Genomic DNA, 27,242 nt, shown 5'->3' on the forward strand with positions numbered 1-27,242 from the left:
GGGAGGGAGTGGGTGGTCATTTACCACTATGTATACGCCCACATGTGTGACTCTATGGTCACATGGGATGCTCAGCTATGATAGGGAGGAAATGCTCAGGGTAGAAAATACACTGAGAAAACTGAGCATGTGCACTAGCTGTCAACAATGCTCTGCAAAATCTCCAACTGCAGTGGGGACATGGATAGAATGGGGAGATAGAGCAGCAGGATCAACCAGGTTTTTTTTGCAGAATTCAGAAAACAAATCTCATAGCGACTGAGTATGAACAGCATATAATACACCATTTATTGATAGTTTTTAATGATGTGGGTTTAATGACACTGTTCACTCTGTAGCACCAGTCTGTAGCTTTTGGGTTATAATCAGAGCTTTTTTTCTCAGAGAATAGGTGCAGGTACTCCCCCTTTCCTGAGTCTCTGCCCCTACCCACCTCCGAGCACCGTCCCTTGGTTCTACACTACCTAGAGAATGCAGAAAAGTATCATTTTTGGTGCTAAGTAGCTTGTATGGAATTTGCTAATGAAAGGCAATAAAATAGGTCCCCTGCAGCCAGCAACAATAGACCCCCCCCCCAGCAACAACAGATCACCCCAGTAACAATAGATCCTTCACAGCAACTGTAGAAATCCCCAGCAACAATAGATCTCTCCAGGAACAACAGATCCCTCCCAGTAACAATAGACTCCCCATCAACAATAGATCCTCCAGCAACAATAGATCACCCCACAAGAAAATAACTTAGCTACACTAGATCCACCCAGCAAACAATAGATCTCCCAGTATCCAGCATCAATAGTCTTTCCAGCAGCCAACAATAGCCCCCTTCCTCAGCAGTAGATCTCTCCCATCAACAATTGACCACCCAGAGCCAATAGATCCCCCCACCAGCAGTAATAGACCTTCCCAGCATCAATAGATCCAGCCCAGCAACATTAGAACCCCCCAGCATCAATAGACACTCCAACACATCCCAGCACCCCTTAGCATATACATTCATTGCTGGGGGTGCCGCGTTCCCCAGCGTTTCTGCTGAAAAAAAAGCCCTGATTATAATATAACCCACTTGTGTCAGTGGAGAAGTGCACACTGCAGATTTTGCTGCAATAGCGTCTTGTGCTGTGGTTGCCAATGCTGTATCTGTAATGAGTGGACCTTTCACTGTCGCAGCCATGCATCAGAAACCCTACGCTACAGTAGTGTGAAAGGGCCCTTTGCACATCATTGTTTCTTATGCATGATTAGTACCATGCCGTGACCGGACTCTACAAACAAAAAACCCATTTGTTAGGCAGTGCCAGGGAGGCGTATGCAGCATTTAATTGCTTTTAGGTTACAGCTAGCACTTTGACAGCTGGAATTAATGTAAATGAATGTAATTATTGAGGTCTCTTTGACTCTCATTCCTTATAATCATATAAGACAATTATCCAGGCGATAGTCCGTTGCCTGTCCAGTTCCACGTTGCGTTTAAGAGATCATTCTCCAGCTGACAATTAAGATGGAATGTACGCTTATATCTTCAGATTCTTCTAGTGAGATAGAAGGTTACATGTAGCCTTTGGCGTACCAAGTAGAACTCTATGTAACAAATCCTCAGATCTTTTACTTTGTCAGATGTGTATTTTAAGCTGGCCATGTGCTAGCAGATTTTCAAACAAACACTCATACAAACATTCTTAGTACATTCGATGACTTGACCAATGTTGTTTCAAATACAGCAACATTTTATTGCCGTATACACATAGAGAGCAGATGCAAACCCCTGGTTGCAATTCGAACCAAGGACCGCATTGCTGCAAAGGCATACGTGCCAACTACCAAGCCACTGTGCTGCCCATCTAGTAATACACATCTATGACAAACATTATTTATTGCATTTATGTGCTTTCTCTGTGGTTTAAATGCTTTCTTTTTCTGTATGCAAAGTTAACAAGAAACATTCCCTTTAAAGAGACGGCATCACTTTTCCCATTCAGGGCAAAGAGGCAGAGCATCTTTAAAGAGATCCTGTCACCAACTTAAATAATTGCAGGTAAAAGCAAAGGAAGTTCAACTATTTTAAATGGTTATTTGCAGCACTTACCTACTTCTTGCATATCATAGCTCTCTACTCTTGTGGGGGTGTCTAATTACTGTCTGTGCTGGCACAGCTGCTCTGCTCCCCCCCCCCCCCATCTCGCACACCCCCTACATAACCTTTAATGTAGCTGACAAGTAACAGGGAATACTATAGAGCAGGGTCTCCAAACTATGGCTTGCTGGCGACATGTGGCCTGCTATCAGATTTTATCTGGCCTGGGTAAGTGGTGTATCCTCAGATGTGCAGAGCCTGAGGATTTGGATCAGTTGGTTTCCACATCCCACCAAACATCTCCCAAGTCTCCAATGCAGGACTCTGATGGGAACCTTGATGTAAGGGGGGCTGTGATATGAGCTATAATGTAAGGGGGGGCTCTGATGTCAGGGGGACTCTGATGGGGACCCTACTATAAGGGGGGGGCTCTGATGGGGACTCTGACAGGGACCCTAATATAATATGGGGGCGGTTTGTGATGATATAAGGGGGGATTTGATGTAAGGGGGGACTCTGATGGGGGGCCCAGATGTTAGGGGGATTCTGATGGAGACCCTGATATAAGCGGTGGCTCTGATGGGGATGCTGAAATAAGGGGATCTCCGATGGGGGCTCTGATGTAAGGGGGGCCCTGATGTTAGGGTGACTCTGATAGAGACCCTAATATAAGGGGGGCTCTGATGAGGACCCTGATTTTAGGGGGACTCTGATGGTGACCCTAATATGAGAAGGGGGCGCAACAATAGCCCCTGAGCATTAGTGAGATAACCCGATAGGAAATGTAACTGCATTGCAAAAATGGATGATTCTCTTGAAGCCTTGTTGCTCTCTAGGACTGGGGTTGTCCTCAGAACATTGTAGAAAAAAATAAAAGGAAGAGGGCGCACTGGCCTAGTGCATTATCCCACAACGTTTTATTAGGAGAAAAATTAAATAAATAGGTACTACTCAAAAACATAGGTAGTATAAGCGTTCATCAGGCCACTCCTCATGGCTACACTTTCCCAGACTAGCCAATAACTCAAGCATGGGGGGGACCTCACTAGGGTCCCTGCTGGCTGACATGTTTTCAAGGTATGTCCTTCTTCATCAAAGCCAAGCAGAAAATGATCATTCAGCTATATAAATACCTTTGTATCACTGTCACACCCACAATATGAGAGCAAGGGCCCCCTCCCAGAAAAAAAAGAAAAAAAACAAAGGGGGGGGGGGGGGTAACATAGTGTGTTATTTGCTATTCTGGGAGAGTGTAGCTACAAGGAGTGGCCTGATGAGCGCTTATACTACCTACCTATGTTTGTGAGTAGTACTTATTTATTTTATTTTAGCTCTAATAAAATTTTGTCGGATAATGCACTAGACCCTGTGCGCCCTTTTCCTTTTAAGTAATTCCACAATCAGAAGGGGGGCGGCCTGTGATGGGGAGCCTGATATAAAGGGGGGGTGGGACTCTGATGTGGGCTCTGATGTAAGGGGGGACTCTGATGGGGGTCCAGATGTTAGGGGGATTCTGATGGGGATTTTGGAATAAGGAAGGGGGGCTCTGATGAGGACGCTGATATAAGGGGATCTCTGATGGGGCCCTGATGTAAGGGGGGCTCTGATAGTGACCCTGATATAAGGGGTTCTATGCAATATTCCCAAAGCACACATTCCTGTAGAGATGGCTGTATTTATAAATGGGTGCTGAAGCGACCACTGTCTGGAACCGTGTATAGTCAAAGAAAGTAATGTCACCAGATGTTTTGGAACTACATTTCCCATGATGCTCATCTACACTGAAGAGTGCATGAGCATCATGGGAAATGTAGTTCCAAAACATCTGTGGTGCCAAGGTTCACCATCACTGCTCTAGGACATAACTTCACATCAGAAGCCCACATCACATTAGGATCACTATCAGAGCCCCCCTTGCCTTAGAGCCTCCATCAGAGCCCCCCTTATATCAGGGTCCCCATCAGAGTCCCCCTTATATCAGGGAAAGTAATGTCACCAGCACACCAGAATCTCCAAAAAGGGGTCCAAAACTTTAATCAGATTCTGGTGTGCTGGTGACATTACTTTCCCTTATATAAGGGGGGCTCTGATGGGGTCTCTAAGGCAAGGGGGGCTCTGATGGTGACCCTAATGTGATGTGGGCTTCTGATGTGAAGTTATGTCCTAGAGTAGTGATGGTGAACCTTGGCACCACAGATGTTTTGGAACTACATTTCCCATGATGCTCATGCACTCTGCAGTGTAGATGAGCATCATGGGAAATGTAGTTCCAAAACATCTGGAGTGCCAAGGTTGGCGCAGCTGCGTGAATCGCCATAGGTGTACATCGGCCGCTTTAAGAGCGATAGGGGGCACGCATGCACCGCTGGAACTGGTGTGCGATGTCCGCCGGTGACCCATGATTGCTCCTCAGAGAGCCAGAATGGGGATCTGTCAGTGTAAACAGACAGATCCCCGTTCTGAAAGGGGAGTAGAGAGAGATCTGCTGTTCCTAGTGATCAGGAACAGCGATCTCTCTCCTCCTCCAGTCAGTCCCCTCTCCCCACAGTTAGAAACACCTCCCTAAGGAACACTCAAAGAGGTTGTAAACCCTTTTTTTTAATTAAAAACTAAAAAACAAACATATCATACTTACCTCCACTGTGCAGTTAGTTTTGCACAGAGTGGCCCCGATCCTCGTCTTCTGGGGTCATCCAACAGCGCTCACGGCTCCTTCCCGCATCGGTAAACCCCCTAGGAGAAGCGCTCTCCTTGGGGTTTACCGTGCGGGCGCGCTCCCAAGTCCAGCATTTGCATCCACACAGAATGCCGGACTTGGCCCCGCCCCCCGGGTCATTGGATTGTTTGACAGCAGCGGGAGCCAATGGCTGCAATGCTATCAATCTATCCAATCAAGAGCCGAGAACCCTGGCCAGAGAGGTGGCGGGGGAACAGACGGGCTCAGGTGAGTAAAACGGGGGCTGGGGGGCTGCTGAGTGACAGAGGTTTTTTCACCTTAATGCATAGGATTTCAACCCCTTTAACCCCTTGATCGCCCCCTAGTCTTAACCCCTTCCCTGCCAGTGACATTAATACAGTAATCAATGGTATTTTTAGCTCTGATCTCTGTATAAATGTCACTGGTCCCAAAAAAGTGTCAAAAGTGTCCGATCTGTCAATGTCGCAGTCCCGCTAACAATTTGCAGATCGCCGCCACTACTAGTAAAAAGTAAATAAATAATAAAAATGCCATAAATCTATCTTGTAGACACTATAACTTTTGCCCAAACCAATCAATATACGCTTATTGCGATTTTTTTTACCAAAAATATGTAGAAGAATACAGATTGGCCTAAACTGATGAAGAAATTGTTTTTGGGGGGGGATATTTATTATAGCAAAAAGTAAAAAATATTGTTTATTTTTCAAAATTGACGCTCTTTTTTTGTTTATTACACAAAAAATAAAAACCGCATATGTGATCAAATACCACGCATTTGCCAGTTAAAGGGACGCAGTGCCGTATCGCAAAAAATGGCCTGGTCATTAAAGGGGTAAATCTTTCCGGTCCTTAAGTGGTTAAGCAGCATTTTGGGAAGGTGTGTCTCAGGAGACGGAGTTGTGACACTTTGGTAGGAAATTACAGCCTCATTAATATTACAAAGGACGGCCTCCACAAAATACGATTCTACATGGTGGAGATTCAATATACCTGTCTCATTTTTTTTTTAAGGGATGTTCCCTGTTAATAACTGAAAAGTCAAGCGGATTATATAAAACCAGTGCTCAGTACACAATTTTCCTCAAACTCCCGTGTTTGTCACAAAAACCGCCTATCCCGTCTGAAATATTAGCGCTCATTTCCTTTGCTGGAGTCATTGCCAAACACTAACAGAAGCTTCAATTCAAACAACACGGAGCTCCGAGTCGCTGATCTGTGCCGAGGAGGAGAACAATCTCCCTGTATTGTTCCAAACAGCAGATTAGTTATTCCCGGAGTCCGCCAGTAAAAACGACCGCATTAAACAATCAGCGTTCCCTGACCGGAAATCATCACATTGATTTTTCCTTCATATTAAAGTGTTTCTTCCGATAACATTTTCAGTGGCAATTAGAACAAAATAAAAACTTTCCTAAATTAGCTTCGGCGGTGGAATTTCTAAACATCAGCTGAAGAAGAGTTTTCCATTTCTCTGAACTTTGTATCTTCTTTTGTTAAAAAAAAAAAAGTTTGTTGCCGGATTTACACTTCCACATTGCTGTAACTCACTTAGGCTAGTATGTGTTTTTTTAACGCGTTTTGGAGCATTTTCACTGGCCACGTATAGGGCAGTACTTGACTGGACCGCCCTATGCAACACAAACACCCCAAAGAAGCTCCAAAACCTTTTGTGGTGGAGCGTAGCATGTTTTTTTTCACTGTGCATTTTGGTGCATTTTGCGGGGAAAAACACGCGTCTGCTTCCAGCACTTGGGGTGTCATTACCAATGGCACTGCAAGCGTGACATGCATTTGCAATGGGTTTCTGAAGCACACAGCGAAACGCGCGTTTTTTTGTGGCTTTGGCGCACGTTTCAGAAACGCCCATGAATGCAGTCATAAACTAGCCATACACGGTTAGAAAATCGTTCTTAAAAGCGTTCAATGCACTTGATCGTTCGGCTTTCGAAACAACAGTGGGCTAATTAGTATGTATGAATGTGTGTTAGGGATCTTAGGTTGTAAGCGCCTTGAGGACAGGGACCGATGTGAATGTACAATATATATGTAAAGTGCTGCGTAAATTGACGGCGCTATAAAGTACCTGAAATAAATAAATAAAATCAAATAAATACCGGTAATTATGATTATCGAAATGCAAAGTTTTATGGTAAATTGAACCATCATGCTGGATTTTTTGAGCCTAAACTATCGATTTTCTAAACATTAGTGGTGGAATTGATTGAAAACAGTTCTAAAAAAATCTACAGCGCATGCATGTGTTAAAGTGTAACCCCGTATCATATCAACAAAAAATGTATCATTTATGTTGTTGTTGATCAATAATATGTCAATATTTCGGTGACAGTTATCGATACAATGATGGCGTTATGGCATGCACATTCGACAGAACTTTATAAATCCGACTGTTGATTTCGTAACGATTTTCTAACCGTGTATGGTCAGCATAAGGCTGGATTCACACCTACAGGTGCGACTGAGCGTGCGTGTGTTTCTGCGTGTTTTCAGCACATGCCTGCTTGTTACGTGTAGGGCAGCCCATTCACTTTAATTTCCGGAGGGGGATTTAACAAAAGGAGACAGTGGATTGTTTCTGGGGCAGTCTAACATTCTTATCAATATATGAGGTCAATATGTATTGGTAAGTGCGACCCCTGGTGGAGGAGTGTGGTGGCAGCACTTGGAAGAGTGTTCTATAAACACTTTAATGGACTGTGGTTTATATTTGTATGTTGCATGTATTGATCACTGGGAGCACTTTTTTGATTGCATATGCACTTTGAGGGGTATAGGTTAATTCATTATATTTATGATTTTTTTGGGGATATATCAGTACACATAGCTGTGCACAGCCTATTGCATTAGGGTGTGCACCCCAAAAGTGAGTACACCCCTCACATTTTAGTAAATATTTTATTATATCTTTTCATGTGACAACACTGAAGAAATGACACTTTGCTACAATATAAAGTAGTGAGTGTACAGCTTGTATAACAGTGTAAATTTGCTGTCCCCTCAAAATAACTCAACACACAGCCATTAATGTCTAAACCGCTGGCCACAAAAGTGAGTACACCCCTAAAGCCCTATTCACACCTGAGTGTAGCGTTTTTGCATGTTTTTCAGGCTTTCTTTAGTGCGTTTTCTTGCACGTATTTGCGCGTTTCCATGCAGCGTTTTCTGGCATTTTTGAGCTTTGGCTTTTTGTCATTAGCCAGTAGGAAAAATGATCATCTGTTTCATCATTTGTTTCTATGTTTTTAATTTTTTTGTGCCGGAGTAGTTGGTAAAATTAATAAAGTGATTGTAAGGTATTTTTTGAAATTACAAACATTTTATACTTACCTCCTCTGTGCAGTTGGATTTGCACAGAGCAGCCCATATCCTCCTCTTCTCAGGTCCCTCCTCTGTGCTTATGCCCCCCTCCCCCCCTCCTATGGAGTGCCCCAACAGCCAGCAGCTTGCTATAGGGGCACCATAATGAGCACCATAATGAGCACATGAGCAATGCCTTGGAATATGAGCATAAATTCACCTGTTTTTCTGAGCAAATTACTGTGTTCAAAAACAACAGATTCCTGGCACAGGTAAACAATACGAGTTTATACTCATACTCCTATGCATTGCTTATACTTAGATACTTACGAACTAGAGGCAAGGTTAGTTCAGTTTGCAGGGGTTTATCTTACCTTTATCATCCTTCACATGGGCATTTCTTATGTCTGCCCAGTTTGTGAACACTTGGCTGGCAATCTGGTTCGATGCCCTCCTATTGCTCACTTGAAGCTTGTAGCATGGACCTCTGGAATCGTAAATGCAGGTGTGCTGCTTTACCATTTGGATAAAGCTCTCCGGATCTAAAATAGATACTGCCTCATCCATCACTTCCTCATCCATGTTGCTTTCCTCCATGTCTGCTAACTAAAAATGGAGATCTGTGCATTTCCTGTGTATTTTGATGTCATTTCCCTTATGGAAATCTATTTCACTTGAGCAGATAAAAGCAGCATGGTCGACCAAAGAAGTTGAGTGCACGTGCTCAGCGTCATATCCAGAGGTTGTGTTTGGGAAATAGACGTATGAGTGCTGCCAGCATTGCTGCAGAGTTTGAAGGGGGAGGGGGTCAGCCTGTCAGTGCTCAGACCATACGCCGCACACTGCATCAAATTGGTCTGCATTGCTGTTGTCCCAGAAGGAAGCCTCTTCTAAAGATGATGCACAAGAAAGCCCGCAGTTGGCTGAAAGGCAAACAGCCAACAGTTTGCTGAAGACAAACAGACTAAGGACATGAATTACTGGAATCATATCCTGTGGTCTGATGAGACCAAGATAAACTTATTTGGTTCAGATGGTGTCAAGCGTGTGTGGCGGCAACCAGGTGAGGAGTACAAAGACAAGTTTTTAAAGTTAATTAAAAAAGAGCGCGAACGTCTGCTGAACTCACTCCTGGACAAAAATAAAGTAGTAGAATCTCAGCACAAGTGAACACCTTCTTCTGCGCTAGAACTTGAACTTTTTTCACTTTGCAAACAAATGGTAGACCTGTTACAATACAAAGCCAAAGCAGCACTTCAATTTTGTCGTAAAATAGGATATGAGTGGGGTGATAAATGTGGGAAGACATTAGCTAGATCAATTAGAGACCATAAACTTATATCGTATATACCCCATGTAATATCGCCCAAGGGCCGTAAAGTGGCTCTACTTAAACAGATAGGAATTTAGTGACTTTTATTCATCCCTATATAATCTATCAGACAAAACAGCTCCAAGGCACTTGATGGAGGACTACATCTCCTCATCTCAGATCCCCAAACTCCCTACGGAGACTAGGGAAGAATTAGAGACCCCCATCACCTTAGCAGAAATACAACACGCAGTGGGTGGCATGAAACCTGGAAAGGCCCCTGGCCCAGATGGCTTCACCCTGCAATATTATCAGACTCTTCTTTCGATATTGGGCCCCCATATGGTGAAACTGTTTAACGCACTTAGCTCAGACACAGAATTCCAGAGGGAGACTTTGAAAGCCCATATATCTGTCAGACCTATTTCGCTTTTGAACATAGAGCTCAAGCTCTTTACTAAAACCTTGTCCACACAACTAGCACAACATCTGCAAGACATAGTACACTTAGAGCAAGTGAGATTCATTCCCACGAGAGAAGCTAGGGACAACACGACCAAAGCACCAAATCTGCTTCACATAGCTTCCACAATCCATACGCCCTGGATCTTCCTTAGCACAGATTCTGAGAAGGCGTTTGATCGAGTTGATTGGAAATTCATGTTATCGGTACTTAGACACATAGGCCTTGGAAACAACATGATAAAAACAACATGACCAAAGTCTACTTCTCACCGACAGCCCAAGTCAAAGCCAATGGCATTCTATCGGACCCTTTCCCTATAAAGAACGAAACGAGACAGGGGTGTCCGTTGTCTCCCCTTCTCTTCGCCCTGTCTCTTGAACCGTTCCTATGTAGAATTCGAATGAACCTGGATATTAAGGGAATAACTGCTGGCAGCCTACAATACAAAATATCAGCTTACGCTAATGACCTTTTATTCTCTTTGACTAACCCAGCTATATTCCTCCCTAACCTTATGAAGGAGTTTGAAGAATACGGTGCACTCTCTAACTTGAAAATAAATTTTGATAAATCGACAGCTATGGGAGTCCAGATAGCCCCAGCCCTTTTAGCAACCCTAAAGTCCAGCTTTAAGTTTAAATGGTCAGACTCGGCCCTTAAATATTTAGGCACCTATATCCCCTGCAGCACAGCGCGTACATATGAACTTAACTTCCCACCCTTGCTGACCTGGACCCGTATTTTGCTGGAGAAGTGGCACAAAGGGATTCACTCATGGTTCAGCAGATGCAATCTTTTAAAAATGTGCATCCTCCCGAAATACCTGTACTTACTCCAAGCCCTACCGATACAGATCCCTGCGCTTTATTTCAAACTGATACAAACACTTTTCATTAAATTCATATGGGCGCATAAAAAACCTTGACTTTCCAGACACTATCTCACTTTATCCAAATGACTTGGGGGCTTGGCTCTCCCAGATGTTTGAAAATACTTTCAAGCGACACACCTTAGTAGGTTTATTGACTGCAGACAGCATTATAAAGTTAAACTTTGGGCGCAACTGGAACAGTCACAAACAGACATCCCTCTGAAAGATGCCCTGTGGTGCTTCGACCGACTACCCCCGACTCTCAAAGCCCATCCGCTGATTGGTAACACGCTTTGTATACATTTCGTCATACATGATGTCATCAGGGGTACGCCCACACGCCTGCGCCAACGCTCTAAATAGTCCTTTGGCAGAACAAAGAAGCACTGCAATTGGTCAGATCAAATGATCCAAAGGTGCTAATTGAATATATATTATGAAAGGAGTAAAGCGCAACACCTGCAATGTTAAGCAGACGGGGAAATCCATTAGCCACTAGCCAGTAAAAGCACACGCTGATTCAAATATAGCATGCGCATAGTAATATATATATATGTCGCCATCATGTGGCCAAAAAAGGATATGGCAACCCTACTACGAATTTAAAAAGGAAATTTAAAAAGGAAAAAACGGCCTGCTTCCATATACTGCCAGTATAAATGTTATTCTTAAATGCAATAGGAAACATATATGTATATAAATTTCGCAGTAATTCCCAACATAGAAACACGCCAAACCAATGTTCCCTATTAGAATATGATCGATGAAATCAATATATTAACCCATCCATAGTTAATCGGAAATATGTATAAAATAAAAATAGATAGAAATAAATTAAAAAATTTAAATAAAATAAAAATGAAATTAGAATAAATAAAAAATATGTTCCACTCCACATTAAGACCCCCAGGTATGTGGGACCCCAATCTAAATATCCAATTGGACTCAGCCCAAGAGATGTTCTGCTTACCATTGCTACCATCCCAATGAGGTACGTATTTTTCAAGAGCCACAAAAGTAGTACCACTGGGGTCACAATTATGTTTCAGAGCATAATGCTTTGAAACATTATGCTTCTTAAGCCCTTGCGAATGTTTGCTATATGTTCCCCTAATCTGACGTGCAGCATACGAATAGTGCACCCCACATACTCAAGGCCACAAGGGCATCTGAGAAGGTAGACCACACACAATTGTCTATGATTGTATGGTATCAATGCACTTTCTGGGTTTTGCCCTCCTTGAGCTTTAATAAAAATTTATATTTGGAAAAAAAAAATAAAAAATGAAGTTCAACTGTGGTTGACTGGAGTTTGTCTGTAAAGTGCAATCTCTTTCGATTAGAAGTCCTTGCAGTCTCTATATACAGAGCACACACACTGGCCCTCTCCCATGTGTAACCCTATACACTTCCATGGACATTGTGCAGAATGTACTGTGTAGAAAGCTTTTGTTTCCAGTCCTGTAATCTGACAAGGAGAGACGGATGTCATTTCCTTCAGACTGCCTGGTAACGGAAGGAGACGGAGTTCGCTCCGCGTCTTCTACTTCCACTGTGCAGTATTCATAGGCAAGTGCTTATTACAGCGGCGTCCTCTGCTATGACCCGCAGTTTGATCGCGCTTTCCACGACTCTGCGTCTAACCGGGCGGTGAGTGACTTTTTTAGATCCATCGTACACACCGTTGTTACTAGGTGTCAGGATTTTTGGCTACATTGTATCTCAATAATGAAAATGTCATATATTGCACCTTAGTATATGGAGGCTGCATGGGTTTTTCAGGTTGCTTTTCTCTTTATTTTCACCTGGTGATCCTGCCAGTAACACACTTTCTGTCCTAGCATGAAATTCCTCTCTCATTTCATGTCTCTGTGGAGGACCAGCACTGTCCTCCTTAGAACAGGAAGTGTGTTGGGACTACAGAACACCTCCCCTACTCTTTATCAACATAACAAAAGGGTGAGGTGTTCTGTAGTCCACAGAGCCATACTAGGCTGGGAAATAAAGCAGCCCATAGATGATGATTCAATTTAATTTACCACTTGATTCCCCTATGAACACAGTCAGGCACCGTTCACACCTAAGCGATTTGAATGGTGGGAGGAATCTCTGCTATTTTGCCTGCGATTCCAGAATTGCGGCAAAACACAGGGCTCGTTTACAAAGACATCATTTCTTAATGGCACCCCGAACGCAGTACAATTTTGCCACAATTGTGGAGCTACAAAACGTGCTAAAATTGCAGCAAAAATTGCAACGGCAGTTGCTCCTGGCTCTGTGCCATGATTGGGTACATGAGCTTTTTTGAAACGGAGGGAGGCCCATTCAGAAGAATGTTGCCGCTCCAAAAACACTCCACAAAAAAACACACAAAAGCTAAAAAAAACACGGTGCAGCAGCTGTCGCTGTGCTAAGCTCAGGTGTGATTGGAGCTTCCGTGGTGATGGGGGAATGCCTTCTGCAGCGCTATTGTGTTTTGCCAGAGGGGGGATCGACTTGGGTACAGCCTGTCCATAGAATGCACATGTCCTGAATTGAGGTGAAGAAAAAAAGGCAGTAAAAAACACACCACAATGCATCAAAAATGCACCGGGACACATGAAAAACACATAAAAATTGCACATACAGGAACACATCTGGAACGCAGAAATTGTGGTGTGAACCGGCCCATAGATCAGATTCAGAGTTAGACTCATATCTCTCCTGACATTAGACTCCTGTAATCTGCTGTACAGCAGCACTCAGACTGGGTTTGCAGGGAGAAGAAACAGCCAGATCGCTGTTGCTATGCACACAGAGTTCTGTGTTCTTGTAAACACAGAACGCTGTCTGTGATTAGGCACAACCGATCATATGATTTCAGCCAAAATAATTGGCTGAAATCTGCTGCCAATCTTGTTCTGTGTCCGATCACACACCCCAAACCCAAAAGACAGGCAGCAATGTACGGGGACGTTGTCCAGCCTGCCTGTGCTGCCTGTCCGCAGTAAATCTACTGTGGGCGGGTGGCAAGAAGTTAAAGTGTTACTAATTTCACAACTGTATATGCAGTAAAGCATGCTTGTTATACTCACTGTGGAATCTAAGGGGTTAATTCTCTGCATTGTGTAAAAAGGCTGTTTGATCCTGTCTTCTCTGATCCTCCCCTTCTTCCACAGTCCCCAATCCATCTTCTAATATAACAGAGCCTTGGGGGCACTCTGCACATGCTCAGCTTGGTGTGTATTGCTAGAGAGTTTTTTTTCTTGGGAGAGTGCATGTGATCAGCACAGGGCCAATCAGCACTGTCCAGACAAAGAGTCAGGGGTCCTGCAGCCTCATAGTCAGAGGAGAATGAAAACTCCTCCTACAAGCTTTAACCGGATATTGATAGAAGTCATAGGACTGCTATATATGTACTGCCGATGAGAAAGGGTATTTAGCAGTTTATATTTACTAAAATAATTGCATTTCCATGTCCTGTGTTATGTGGGAGACCAGATATAGTGACTTCAGGGTCCTGGGTTTAGTAACACTTTAAAGCTGAACTTCAAGATCTGTATATGTTTTCTAAATACAAATCATGCGTATTCCTATTTGAATCTTGGTGTGCTTTGTGTATTTCTTCCAGATCTGTACAGTAATCCAGTGTGAAACTTTTCCTCTGTAGAAAGGCTTCCTGTAATAAAGACCGGTCACTGCTGCTCTCTCTCCTTCTACAGGGTGACTGGTCTTGTCTCCGCCCCCTCCTATTGTTTTATGCAGGAAGGCTGTAGTGGGTGTGGCCTGCTGGGCCCCTCCCACAGCTTTGCTCTCTGCACAGGCTATTGTACAGCACAGTGATGATGTCACTGATTCTTTTACAATGTATTATCTGGGTTTCTAAAGGCATTTGGGACACACAAAGATGATTTTTTTGTGGCTTTTGAGGAATGTATTTCAATTAAAGTTTTGTGCCAAAGTTCTGGTGACAGCAGTCTAAAATGGAAATTCTATTCACTTTATGCAGATTTCCTCTTATTTCCTGTTGCATCTCCAGGGCAGAAAGTGAAGGGAAATCTCCACGGTGGGGCAGAGGAAGCAAAAAAAATAACAAGATAGGGGTTTAAACTTTCTCTATTCTATCCAAAACTTTTTCTACTTACTCTTCAAATAATACAATTCTTACAATTAGAGATGCACCGAAATTTCAGCGGCCGAAAGTATAAGCGTTTACCACACTTTTACTGCGATTTTGTCACAATTTTGCAGCGATTTTACCATGATTTTACTGTGCTTATGGTCTGTTTTTCATAAGTCATTTGACTCCAAAACCACATAATGTAACACGGGTGCGTTATTGATGCGTTCTTGCTGCATTTTCAGTGCATTTCAACAGGGAGGTGCATTTTTGGTGCGTTTTTTTTAAACTGACCAAAAATGCAGCAAGCAAGATTTTTAACACCACAACGGAAGCGCAAAACATCAGTGTGAAGCCATACATAGAATATAAAAGGATTACATTTTCATGCGCTAAAGGTGCCGATAATGGCCAACAATAAATTCATATTCATTTAAATTCATGATAATATTAAAAAGTTGAATATAATACAATTTTAAATATATATATATATATATATATATATATATATATATATTTACTGTCATTTTCGGTTTTGGTTTTGGCCAAGTGCACCCTGAATTTTCAGTACCAGAATGTCCATTTGGCGCACCTATTTATAACTGTCTATACAGCAGATCAAAATGAGGGAGAAGAACTGCAGAGGGATTTGGTTCCAAAATGAGCGAGCTGCTAAGGCCCCATTCACACTTTGCTTAGTGGGGACGTGCGTTCCTGCTCACGATTTTGTGGGGGCGATCTTCATGAGATTTCGTGTGCCGCGCATTGGGCAGCCCATTCACTTCAGTGGGCTGCCCTATGCGCATTTGTCGCCAAAAAGAAGAGCCTTTTTTTGGGCGACAAGCTTCATGCTCTTTTTAAAGTTGCGTTTTGCTGCAATTGCAGCGTGATTCTGTTGCAAGACAATTGTGGCAAAATCGCACAGCGTTCGAGGTGCCATTTAAAATGAATGGCACCCAAACACATGTGGTGCGTTTTGCACTGTTTGCCATGGGATTTGGAATCAAGGGAGGAATTATGGGAATTTCCCCTGCGAGTCCAAATTGCCAAGTGTGAATGGGACCTGAATAATTTTAGGCAGCATGCATGTTGTGCTGCATTGTAACACAAGTGCATTGAGAAGGTGAAATGGGTGCTGTTCAGAAATGACTATAAGTCTAGGTTCATATCTATGCGGTTGAATCGTTTTCAGGCACGTTTTGCAGTGCCTTTTGTGTTTTTAAACCCTCTTTTTTATGCATTTTTGCATGCAGTTTTAAAGCATTTTGCGTTTTGTGTTTTTTTTATACACTGTATATAGCTGGTTGCTAAGGAGCTGACCGGGAAGCAGCTGTCAGCGGGGTTGCCCGCTGACAGCTGAATGTAAAAAAAGAATTGGCAGTAAAAAAACAAAATTGTGAAAAAAATTGCGTGGGGTCCCTCCCCAAATCCATACCAGGCCCTCCACTCCGGCGGTGCAGCGGGCATAGTGATTGACGCTAGATTTACACCAAGGGGTTTTTTCACTTTTTAATACAGGGTTGTCAAAAACTGTTTGTGGTTTTTTTCTATGTGACACTTTTTTGGGTGAATGAGTAGGAGTACAGTGTACCCCATATTCATTCACATGGGGGGGGGCAGGATCTTCCAGTTCTGTGCCCGCAGACCCCCACAATCACAGCCTAGGGTTGTGGGGAAGAGGCCCTTGTCCATATCAACATAGAAACAAGGTGCTTTGGGGTGGGGCTGCCCCAAAGCACCCCCTAATGTTAAGGGCATGTGGCTTGGTATGGTTTAGAAGGGGGGAGCTTACTCGCCCCCCCCCCCCCCTTTCCTGACCTGCTGGGCTGCATGCTCGCATAAGGGACTGGTATGGATATGGACCCCACGCCATTTTCTTATCATAATTTTGGTGTGGGACCCCACGCCGTTTTTTTCACTTTTTTTTTAGCCGGCAATTCTTTTTTTTACATTCAGCTGGGGAAGCCCACTGACAGCTGAAGACCCGTCGGTTGTTAAGGACGGGGCGGACGGCTTCCTGGCCCACTCCTTAGCAACCAGCTATATACAGTATTTTTAAAGGGGAAAAAATGTAAATGTAACACAAAAAGCATCAAAAACGCAACACTTGCGTTCTGGTGCGACTCCATTGACATCTATTATGCGCAAAATGCAATCTACTATGGGAAAAAAAGTCCCTGACCCTTTCCAAAAACGCACTGGCTGAAAAAAGCATAGATGTGAACGTGTACTAAAAGAAACCACGTTAAATGGACTGTAGTGTGTTTCTGCTGATTACAAAATGCACCAAAAAGCACATAGGTGTGAACATAGGGTAAACAGCACAGCGGGGAAAAAAATTAAAGTTTAGAGCTAAAACACACCTTTTCTTGTGGTGTGTTGCAGTAATGCATGCATCATGTGTGCAAAATAGCATGCATTCAACCGCAATGCATGCTATGTATTTAACAGCTTCAGCCCCAGAAGATTTTACCCCCTTCCTGACCAGAGCACTTTTTGTGATTCAGCACTGCGTCGCTTTAACTGACAATTGCGCGGTCATGTGACGTTGCACCCAAACAAAATTGACATCCTATTTTTCCCACAAATAGAGCTTTCTTTTGGTGGTATTTGATCACCTCTGCGGTTTTTATTTTTTGCACTATTCAATTTTGAAAAAAATGCAATATTTTTTACTTTTTGCTATAATAAATATCCCCCAAAAATATATAAAAAAAACAATTTTTTTCCTCAGTTTAGGTCGATATGTATTCTTTTACATATTTTTGGTAAAAAAAAAAAAAATCGCAATAAGCGTATATTGATTGGTTTGCGCAAAAGTTATAGCGTCTACAAAATAGGGGATAGTTTTATGGCATTTTTATTTATTTATTTTTTACTAGTAATGGCGGTGATCTGCGATTTTTATCGGGACTGTGACATTATGGCGGACACTTTTGACACATTTTTGGGACCATTGGCATTTATACAGCGATCAGTGCTATAAAAATGCACTGATTACTGTAAAAATGTCACTGGCAGGGAAGGGGTTAACACTAGGGGGCGATCAAGGGGTTAATTGTGTTCCCTAGTGTGTGTTCTAACTGAAGGGGGCATGGGGCTGTCTAGGGGAGATGACAGATCGCTGTTCATACTCTGTATGAACAGACGATCTGTCTCTTCTCCCCTCAGAGAACCAGAAACCGGTTTACACACACAGATCCCGGTTCTCAGTGTGTCAGCAGCGATCGCGGGAGCCTGGCGGTGATCGTGACCGCCGGGCACTCGCATTGGCTCCGGGGGAGAGCAGCAGCGCGCTCGCGCCCCCATAGTGGCCACAGGGCGAAGCGACATAACATAATGTCGTTTCGCCCAGCTGTGCCATTCTGCAGCGGCTGGTCGGCAAGTGGTTAAACTACGCACCATACCGGAATGCACATTAACGCACACTTGTAGTGCTGGGTAATGCAACTTATACACACTACAATGCATGCAAACACACTACCATGCTTTGTGGTGCGTTGCGTCAGAAAAAAATGCTGCATGTTTGTATTTTGTTCCTGTGCGTTGTCAGCTTGTTAGGCCGCCCTATTACAAGGTACCGTAACACCTGACACAACCGACATTAACGCATTTGTGTGTCAACGCAATACACAAGGACAAGCTCTTTAATCTCTTTTGTGAAGTGGCAAGTTTATTTACTGTGTCACCTGTTTTATTAGGCAGCTATTGTTTGCTAGTCAATGAGATGGATTTTGGCAGGCGGCAGCTTCCAGCAAGGGTCCAGATCAAAGAGTCTTTACCGGGACTTGTTAATGAGCTCCTAGGGTGAGAGGAATGGTGCCAAGTCTGCTGGAGGATTAGTAAAAAGAGCGAATGACCCTCCTGGAGACACACATAGCGCCGGCTGCCGGCTTCCCCGCAGAGCCCATCATTATTTAAAGATGAAAATCTCCTTTTAGAAATGATTATAGACCAAGGACACATTTATAATATCTTCTACCTGGGGCAGAATCCCCATTTATTACTTTCTGTTATATTCAAATACTTTTCTTTCCACTTTTCCCAATTCTTCAGTTTGCTGTGCCTGGCCCGGCTCCCCTTATGAAGTGCTATAAATTACAATGGCTGATCAATACAGCTATATATCAATATAACACAGAGATTTACAATAAACTGCCCCCATGATCATTGACATTAACATTTAGAAATATTAAAGCCGTACTAAACCCAAAACCAAAAAATGTCATATATTGCAGCTTACCAATCATTATAATGTGGTGGCTGCATTAGTTTTCTTTTTTAAGCTTTTTCCCTCTCTTTTCACCTGGACAGTAACACAGCTCCTGTATTAGAGCGCCCCCACTCTGGATGAAGGAGCACAGGAGGCACCTTTGGACAGCAGCATTGTCAGTCTGGGGGGAGGGGATAGTTAGATGGACTAGTAGATTCAGCCCTGGTTCACATTGGAGTGATTTGGCATGCGATATGACATGCCAAATCGCATGCTAAATCGTCAGCGTTTGCCGACAATGGCACCGTCCGAATCAGTGCGACGCCACACCGATTCCCAAAGGTAGTTCCTGTACTACTTTTGGCGACTTTGGGATGCGATTTCCATAGACATCTGTGCAGCAACCTGCACAGATGGCTCCTAAAGCGCCCCTCGAAGTCGGGACTGGCATGCGGGAATGAAATCGTGCCAGTTCAGCTCAATTCGCACAGTTTCATTCCCGCTGTCGATGTGAACCTAGGCTCACAGTGCATCTGGAAAGTATTCACAGTGTACCCCATAATTATAATCCTCAAAATCGGATTTGAAAACAAGAATAGTATAAAATAGAATAGAATATATAGGAAGAAAATAGAATAGAAAATAGATTAGAATAGAAAGAATAGAATCATCTTCTGAAATTCAAATTTTGCATAGAATAAATTTGAATTCAAATAAAATAGATTAGAATAGAATAGAATAGAAAAAAGACTAGACTAGAAAGAGTAAAATTGTCTTCTGAAATTCAAATTTTGCATAGAATAAATAGAAATTCAAATAGAATAGATTAGAATACAATAGAATAGGATGGAAAAAAAGACTAGACTAGAAAGAATAAAATCGTCTTCTGAAATTCAAATTTTGTATAGAATAAATTTGATTTCAAATAGAATGGATTAGAATAGAATAGCAAAAAGAATAGAATAAAAAAGAATATCATAGGAAAAAAACAATAGAATAGAATAAAATAGAAAGACCGTCTTCCAAAATTCGAATAGAATAAATTCAGATTCGACTGTGGATTCAAATTTTCTGAATTTGCTCAAATTGAATTCAGTTCGACCGAATTCAGAAAATTCTAATTGAATTTGAAACTAATTCTTAAAACTAATTTAACTAATCGAAATGATTGAAATACCGAATTGAAACAAAACAAATGTTTTGGTTCTGTACATGTCTAGTTGTGTGTTGGGCTCTACTGTAGAATGCATTGAGGTGCCATTCACAATGAACAGCACCACAGCGCACTGCACCGCAGGTGTATTACCGAGGATTGAGCCACAGCGCACAAGTATGAATGCCTCCCCCTAATCATTTCCACAAATTGCCTTATCTGGAATGTCTTTGGAAGGAAACGGTTAATAACCGAAAAAATGGTGGATCCGTGAGTGACGGTAATGAATTGTTGGATGTGACAGGCGATCGATGGTAATAACTGATGTCTATGACACCGCTACAAGGCCGGTCTTGACATCTGAACACTGCAGGCTGACTGCAGATGTCTAATTGTACTCTGTGGACGGAGACGGCCTTTTCCCAGCGTTGCCGAGGGATGTAGGTGGACAAGATGAAAGATCTTCCTAGAAGTACAACATGTTCTTCTAGTAGTATTTCTACATATGATCTTCGGGTAAAACCAGCAGACTGACATAAGAACTGCAGCCCAGCAATGCCTCCACGCTGCCATCATTCAATCGCCATTTTTTGTTTCTTTCTGTGTCCTGCTCCAGAAGAACTCCATTGTCTGTTACTAGGTTTTTAAAGCCTTACTGCAGAAAAAATTCTCTTTCTGCTTAAGGCCTTATGTTTTCAGGTGTGTCTGGTGTTTTTTTTATTTTTTTTATGCATCTGAAAGCAGCTGCATGTTGGCCCATGTGCAGGTGTTTGAGCACGTATTTGGGACCAAGTGTTCAGATTGTTAAAAAAATACCCCAAACTTCCATTCCTGGAGAAACCGCTGGACATTGTTTTTTTTTTTCTTCTTACCCTGCAAGGTAATGTCATAATGTGCTAGTATGCATCTCATACTAGCACATTAAGTTAAACGTACCTCAAAACGAAGCTCTTCCAGCGCTGAGATGTCAGAGCTGCAGGCGCTACCCATCTTCACCCGTCTAGCTTCCGGGTTCGCCGTACTCCAGCTCTGTGACTAGACGGAGCCTAGATGATGTCAATCCCGTGCATGCGCAGGAGCCCCCAGTCATGGCACGGGGTTCTGAAGGAACGGCACGTGTGGCTGTTCTTTCAGTGCGCATGTGCCAGTGATGTGACTGACTGCATGTACAGTAGATATCTCCTAAACGGCGCCCGTTTAGGAGATATTTACACTACCTATAGGTAAGGCTTATTATAGGCTTACCTATAGGTAAAAGTTAGTGATGGAAGTTTACTTCCACTTTGAAGTGGTTATAAACCCTTCCATATAACCAGTGAAGTGAACAGCCTCAGATGATACAAAGAGATGAAACAAATCATCCAACATAAGTTTATCTCCAGTCTTGTCTACAGCTGTTCAAAGTCCAGAATTTTTAAAGTTTGTCTGAGATGTCAGAATAAAAGGGGCGGAGAGCTGAAATGACACACTGTAGAGCTCTGAGAGATGATTGTTGGTAAGGGACACACCCCCCTCCACACAGCTCACAGGAACAGAGCTGAGGCTCTCAATCATAGCGGTTGTGTGTTGGAGCTCCCTCCCCATCACCTATTTTCTCTTGGTGTCAGAAAAACCTGTCAGAAATGATTCATGCTGATAGCAGAGGAACGAAGCACCAGACAGAAATGACACTGAGGCTGCATTCGCACCTGAGCGCTTCGAAGTCGCACGTTTTTAAACACATTTTTGCCGCAATTTTGTACAGATCACCAATGTAAAAAGAAGAATAATGCCTGTAATCTGCCCCAAAAAGTTCATGTTCTTTTTTGAGCTTAAGGTGTTTTTCAGGCGTTTTGCTTCAGGTGACGAAACGCTCAGATGTGAACAGGTGCCATTGAAATGAATGGGATTTTGCTTGTTGGGCTTTTTTCAGGCGTTTTTTACGAGGGTTTTATGAGCTAAAAATGCTCTGGTGTGAATGCAGCCTTGGTGCTCTGGATTGAGACAAGTACACACTATAGAGGGATACACTTTGTTCATATTTCATGTGTGAGGTTTAGGCTGCTGGTGGTACACGGACGTTTAGGAGCAGTTGAGCATTTATTTCAACTGCCCCTGAACTCTTCTCTATGTTATCTTATCAGTACATGTACACTGGGTCCTTTCTAGTCGTTTCTAGGCAGTTGAGTTTAGAAGCATTTTTTGGAATGCAAAAAAATGGGTTCAGACGGATGTTCAGAGTCATTTGAAACTCCAAATGCCTGTACAGCTTGTAAATGCTGCTAAACGCGGTAACTCGCATTTAGCAGCGTTTCGTTTAGTAATTTTTCATTTTAACAAAATCCTTATAGATGCAAACACGGCTAAACGCCTCTGAGTGACCCATGTACATTACAAGGATTGTAACACATTTTGTTGCAGATTCCTACCTTTTGTTATTCTGAAGAAATCCCTGTGTGTTTGTCTGTGTCCATGTTCTCAGTGAGTCTAATGGGAGTGGTTTCATAATTATCAATCAGTTGTGCACCTGCAGGGCTCTAATGAGAAAAGCTGCAGGGTCTGCATCCCTTTAGATGTGATTTCCTTATGGTTGTAGCTCACCAAAATTGACAATTTTGTTGCACGGGAAGCTCTGAAATCTGACTCGTATCTTAGGCTGACCATACATTATGCAATTTTCTCGTTCAATTTTCTTTTAGATTCACCAAAACCATATAATATGAGGTCAAACCTAAACACTTTCAATGTGTATGCAGTCAGGCAGGCCTACAAAGGGTTAAATACTCAATACATACATACAGTACATACTACAATACTCAAGTGAACAGTTTTACTTGCTGAAATATCTATAATTGTGTTTGGCCAGTCTTGTGACCAAGCACCCCTGCTTGACAGTACAACCAGATCAATGACCTCACTTTCCTCCACTGCAGTTAAAGTGGAACTAAAGGATTAATACTCATCTGTTTAATGGTCCCTTGCTGATGCCAACATCATCTTCTCAGTGCCAGTTTCTGGTCCTTTTCATTGATCGGCACAGGATGACATCAGTCCTGTGCATGTACGGGAGCAGTCATCCCGCCACTCAGAGGCCAGCATGGTCTGCGCATGCACTGCTCGGTTTACAGCATCAGAGAATACAGGGAGCAGGCAGGTAGGGGCAATTATTACAGAAGTCTCTTTTACAATAAACTTGGGTGATTGGAGAGGAGCGCCTGATGTCCAAAAAAAGTCTCACTTTATTGTTATTTATTGAGGATAAAAGTAGACGAATAGAGCCAACGCGTTTTAGGGGAACTGCCCCCCCCCCCCCTTCTTCAGGGCTGTATTTCCTGGAGAATGGTTAGACTCTGAGAGGGTTAAATATATTCAATCTGCAGCCCTTCAGTATGCTGGCATTGTGGATCAGAGATAGATCTTCTACAATAAAAGCCTGCCTGCTTGCTGTTTCTTACAGTGGAACTTTATTTCTGCTTTAGCCATGTTCAGTGAAGGAGCATCACTACAATGATGAAGTCAACACCGCTCTCTGCTGTCAGCAAGCCGCCTGTGTTTGAGTGACAGCATAGTACTTGGTGGCTATTTGGCTTACACTGCTGTCCCTTTCTCAATGCAGGAAGCTAATATAAAGGGGAATTTGGGTATTTTTACTATCTGTGTTTAAAATGCAGTAAAGAATTTTATAATGAATATGTAACATAGAGATTTAGATTATTTTAATATAGGCATTTACTGTATATATCACTAAATTATGCAGGGCTTTACATTAACGTCAGTCCCTGCCCTCTAGTCTAGGAGCTTACAATCTAAGGTCAATATCTGACATGCTAGAGCCAATTTACTACCAGCATGCCTTCAGAGTGAAGAAACTCATGCAAGCCAAAGTAGAAGATGCAAACTCCATGCAGATAGTGTCTTAGCTGGGATTCAAACGAAGGAACACCAGTGCTGAAAGGCAGACATGCTAACCACTAGACCACCGTACTACCTTATTATCCCTCTTGCTGTCTGGCTTTAGCAATTTCGTCTCACATCATGAAGCCGGGAGGACTGCCAATAAGCAGATTAGCTGATTTTACAGGGCATGCTGCCTGCGCCTTTTTAAATCTTTAAATCTGACATTTGAATTCAAATTAGTTCCCAAAATGCATTACTTCTGTAACTGCCAAGAGTGCACACAGACAGCGGCCGTTATCACAAATCCAGTGACATAACAGAAGTTAAAGAGTGTGTGTATGTGGAAGTTGGTGCTTATTTTACAAGGTTTACAGACCACATTTTGACAGGTGAAAGTACAGAAATCTACCTATAATAAAACTTAAAAAGACAAAATAAATGTAACAAATTAACGGGTAATGTAGATTGACACTTCGGCTCCATTAACATTTGGCAATCGCTGTGATTCTGCCTGCTATCTCAAAACGCACTACAATCGCAAAACACAGGCTCAGGCAGAGGCGGACTGACCATTCGGACACTCGAGCACTGCCCGAGGGCCCCATGCCACTAAGGGGCCCCATCAGGGTTGCCAGCCTCAATAAAACCAGGGACAGTATGTAAAAATCTGTGTTTTTTTAAAAATCCCAAGATTATAGCTGCCCCGCCCCTCCAGTACCTTTTCAGTGTGTGTATGTGTATTCAGTGTGTGTATACTGTGTGTGTATATTGTGTGTCTGTGTGTGTATACTGTATGTGTGTGTGTGTATACTGTGTGGCCTCATAATCTATTGCCTGGGGGCCCCATAATCTCCTATTGCCTGGGGGCCCCATAATCTCCTATTGCCCAGGGGCCCCATAATCTCCTCCTATTGCCCAGGGGCCCCATAATCTCCTATTGCCCGGGGGCCCCATGAGTTGTCAGTCCGCCCCTGGGCTCAGGTTTCATTATTTTCAACGGCACTTAAAACGAGGGGCAGTTTTGCCGCGATTTATCCCACAGCAATTGCAGCAAATCTGAAGCTCCTGCTCCTGTTTGGGCAACAAGCTTCTCGTAATGCAATTTGCTGAAATTGCCTTTTGATAAGTTTCACGGCAATCGTGGCAAAACCGCATGGTGTTTTAGGTGCCATTGAAAATAACGGCACCTGAACCTGTGTTTTTTTGTGATTGCAGTGCATTTTGAGATTGCGGGCAGAAGAGCAGGAATTCTGCCACGATCCAAAATGCCAAGTTTGAATGGAGCCAAAGTGGTAGAATGTTATTAAGACGGAACTAAACTTATCGATTCAGTGGTTTCAAAAGATAGTTACATTCCCAGCATGCCGGAAATGATAACTGTCACATTTGCTTGTGTCCCCAACCATACTGTGAAACCATCAAATGGCTGGTGTCATAACTGATCACATGTGCAGCACTATGGAGGTTGCACATCAAACAGAAGGTAAAATGACAGCTTCCTTGGCAGAAAAGGAGAGGAGGGTTTAGTTCCGCTTTAAAAGTAATTTCTTTGAGGGCATGCTATAATGCTATAATGATGTAACTTATACCTGTTTACATACAGGACACATCATCAGATATATTACTTTACATGTCAGCAGAAAAGGTATTTCAATTATTCCTTTGTCTTGCAGATGGCAGAAGGCCGGCATTGCAAGGTGCACCTCCTGGATGACCGCAAGCTGGAGCTCTTAGTACAGGTATGTTCTACTCGGTCTTTTTCTCTGTCCATAGAAGGTGTCTAGTAGCTGTTGAGATAGATGTGGAAAATCCCCTAAAGCAGGGGGTCTGTGAATGTGGTGAGGTCTTCATAAAGCCCAACATACCTTTACCAGGATTGCAGGACCCATCACTGTTCTGACATCAGTGCTTTGGGAAAAAGAAAGAAACCAAAATTATAATATAGAGCTACACTGGTGAACTAATCTCTTTCAGATTAATAATTTACAATAATAATAGATACATTTGCTCTTTATAGGTAATACTTTTAATAATGATGGAGGTATCTCTCCTGCCAGCTATTAGCCACGGCACCCGCGGCTGCCTGATTACCCAAACAGTGACAGGATCTGATTGGATGCAATCACTACTCAGACTGGGATTTTCCACCCAGCTCCTTTCATTATGACTTTTGTAGAGCTAGGTAGTGCCAACAGGACCAACTGCAGCTCAAATTTTGACTGATTTATCAGGAATCAACTGAAATTTGAGACCTGTATGGCCAACTTTGAAGTGGACCTTTTAGTAACTGTATGAATATGTCACCCTATACAGCAACAGCATAATTTAAAAAAAATAGTCATTGAAAAGACGTCCTGGAGCTGCAGGCCAGTGACTTAGCCTAGTCTTAAATGATGTCATCAGTCTGCTGCAGGCAGAAAAAAGCATATCCTGTTTTTTGCTCCCTATGATCTGATTGCAACATTGTAACCTTTTTGCAAGGGATCGTGATTCAAGGGATAGTAATGTGACTCTTTTCTAAAATCTGTGAATTGAAACTTGTATACTTCCCAGTGTAATGCCCCGTACACACGGTCGGATTTTCTGACGGAAAATGTGTGATAGGACCTTGTTGTCGGAAATTCCAACCGTGTGTAGGCTCCATCACACATTTTCCATCGGATTTTCCGACACACAAAGTTTGAGAGCAGGCTATAAAATTTTCCGACAACAAAATCTGTTGTCGGAAATTCCGACCGTGTGTACACAAATCCGACGGACAAAGTGCCACGCATGCTCAGAATAAATAAAGAGATGAAAGCTATTGGCCACTGCCCCGTTCATAGTCCCGACGTACGTGTTTTACGTCACCGCGTTCAAAACGATCGGATTTTCCGACAACTTTGTGTGACCGTGTGTATGCAAGACAAGTTTGAGCCAACATCTGTCGGAAAAAATCCTAGGATTTAGTTGTCGGAATGTCCGAACAAAGTCCGACCGTGTGTACGGGGCATAACAGAGCAATGTTGTACTGAGAAATATTCTAATAATAAAAATCTGGAATTATGTCCTGACCACCACCCCTTGCAGTGAAATTTAGAAGGAATAGGAATTTTTGGAAGACGGTTCCTTCAATCTAGATGTCTCACATTTCGCTAATGGAGTACCCTCACCCATTGGCAG

The 27,242-nt window shown here is 42.8% G+C and overlaps 1 protein-coding gene across 2 annotated transcripts in view; it reads left to right on the forward strand.

Moving 5' to 3' along the window:
- Positions 1 to 27,242, forward strand: part of FRMD4B (FERM domain containing 4B) — a 332,830-nt gene that overhangs the window by 93,155 nt on the left and 212,433 nt on the right. For both annotated transcript variants that reach the window (XM_073592115.1, XM_073592114.1), the window contains exon 2: positions 25,754 to 25,819. In XM_073592115.1, coding sequence (XP_073448216.1) covers positions 25,754 to 25,819 — 66 coding nt within the window. The remainder of the gene's footprint in view (positions 1 to 25,753; positions 25,820 to 27,242) is intronic.

The sequence above is a fragment of the Aquarana catesbeiana genome, linkage group LG07 (assembly GCF_042186555.1).
Source record: "Aquarana catesbeiana isolate 2022-GZ linkage group LG07, ASM4218655v1, whole genome shotgun sequence".
Classification (NCBI taxonomy): Eukaryota; Metazoa; Chordata; class Amphibia; order Anura; family Ranidae; genus Aquarana; species Aquarana catesbeiana.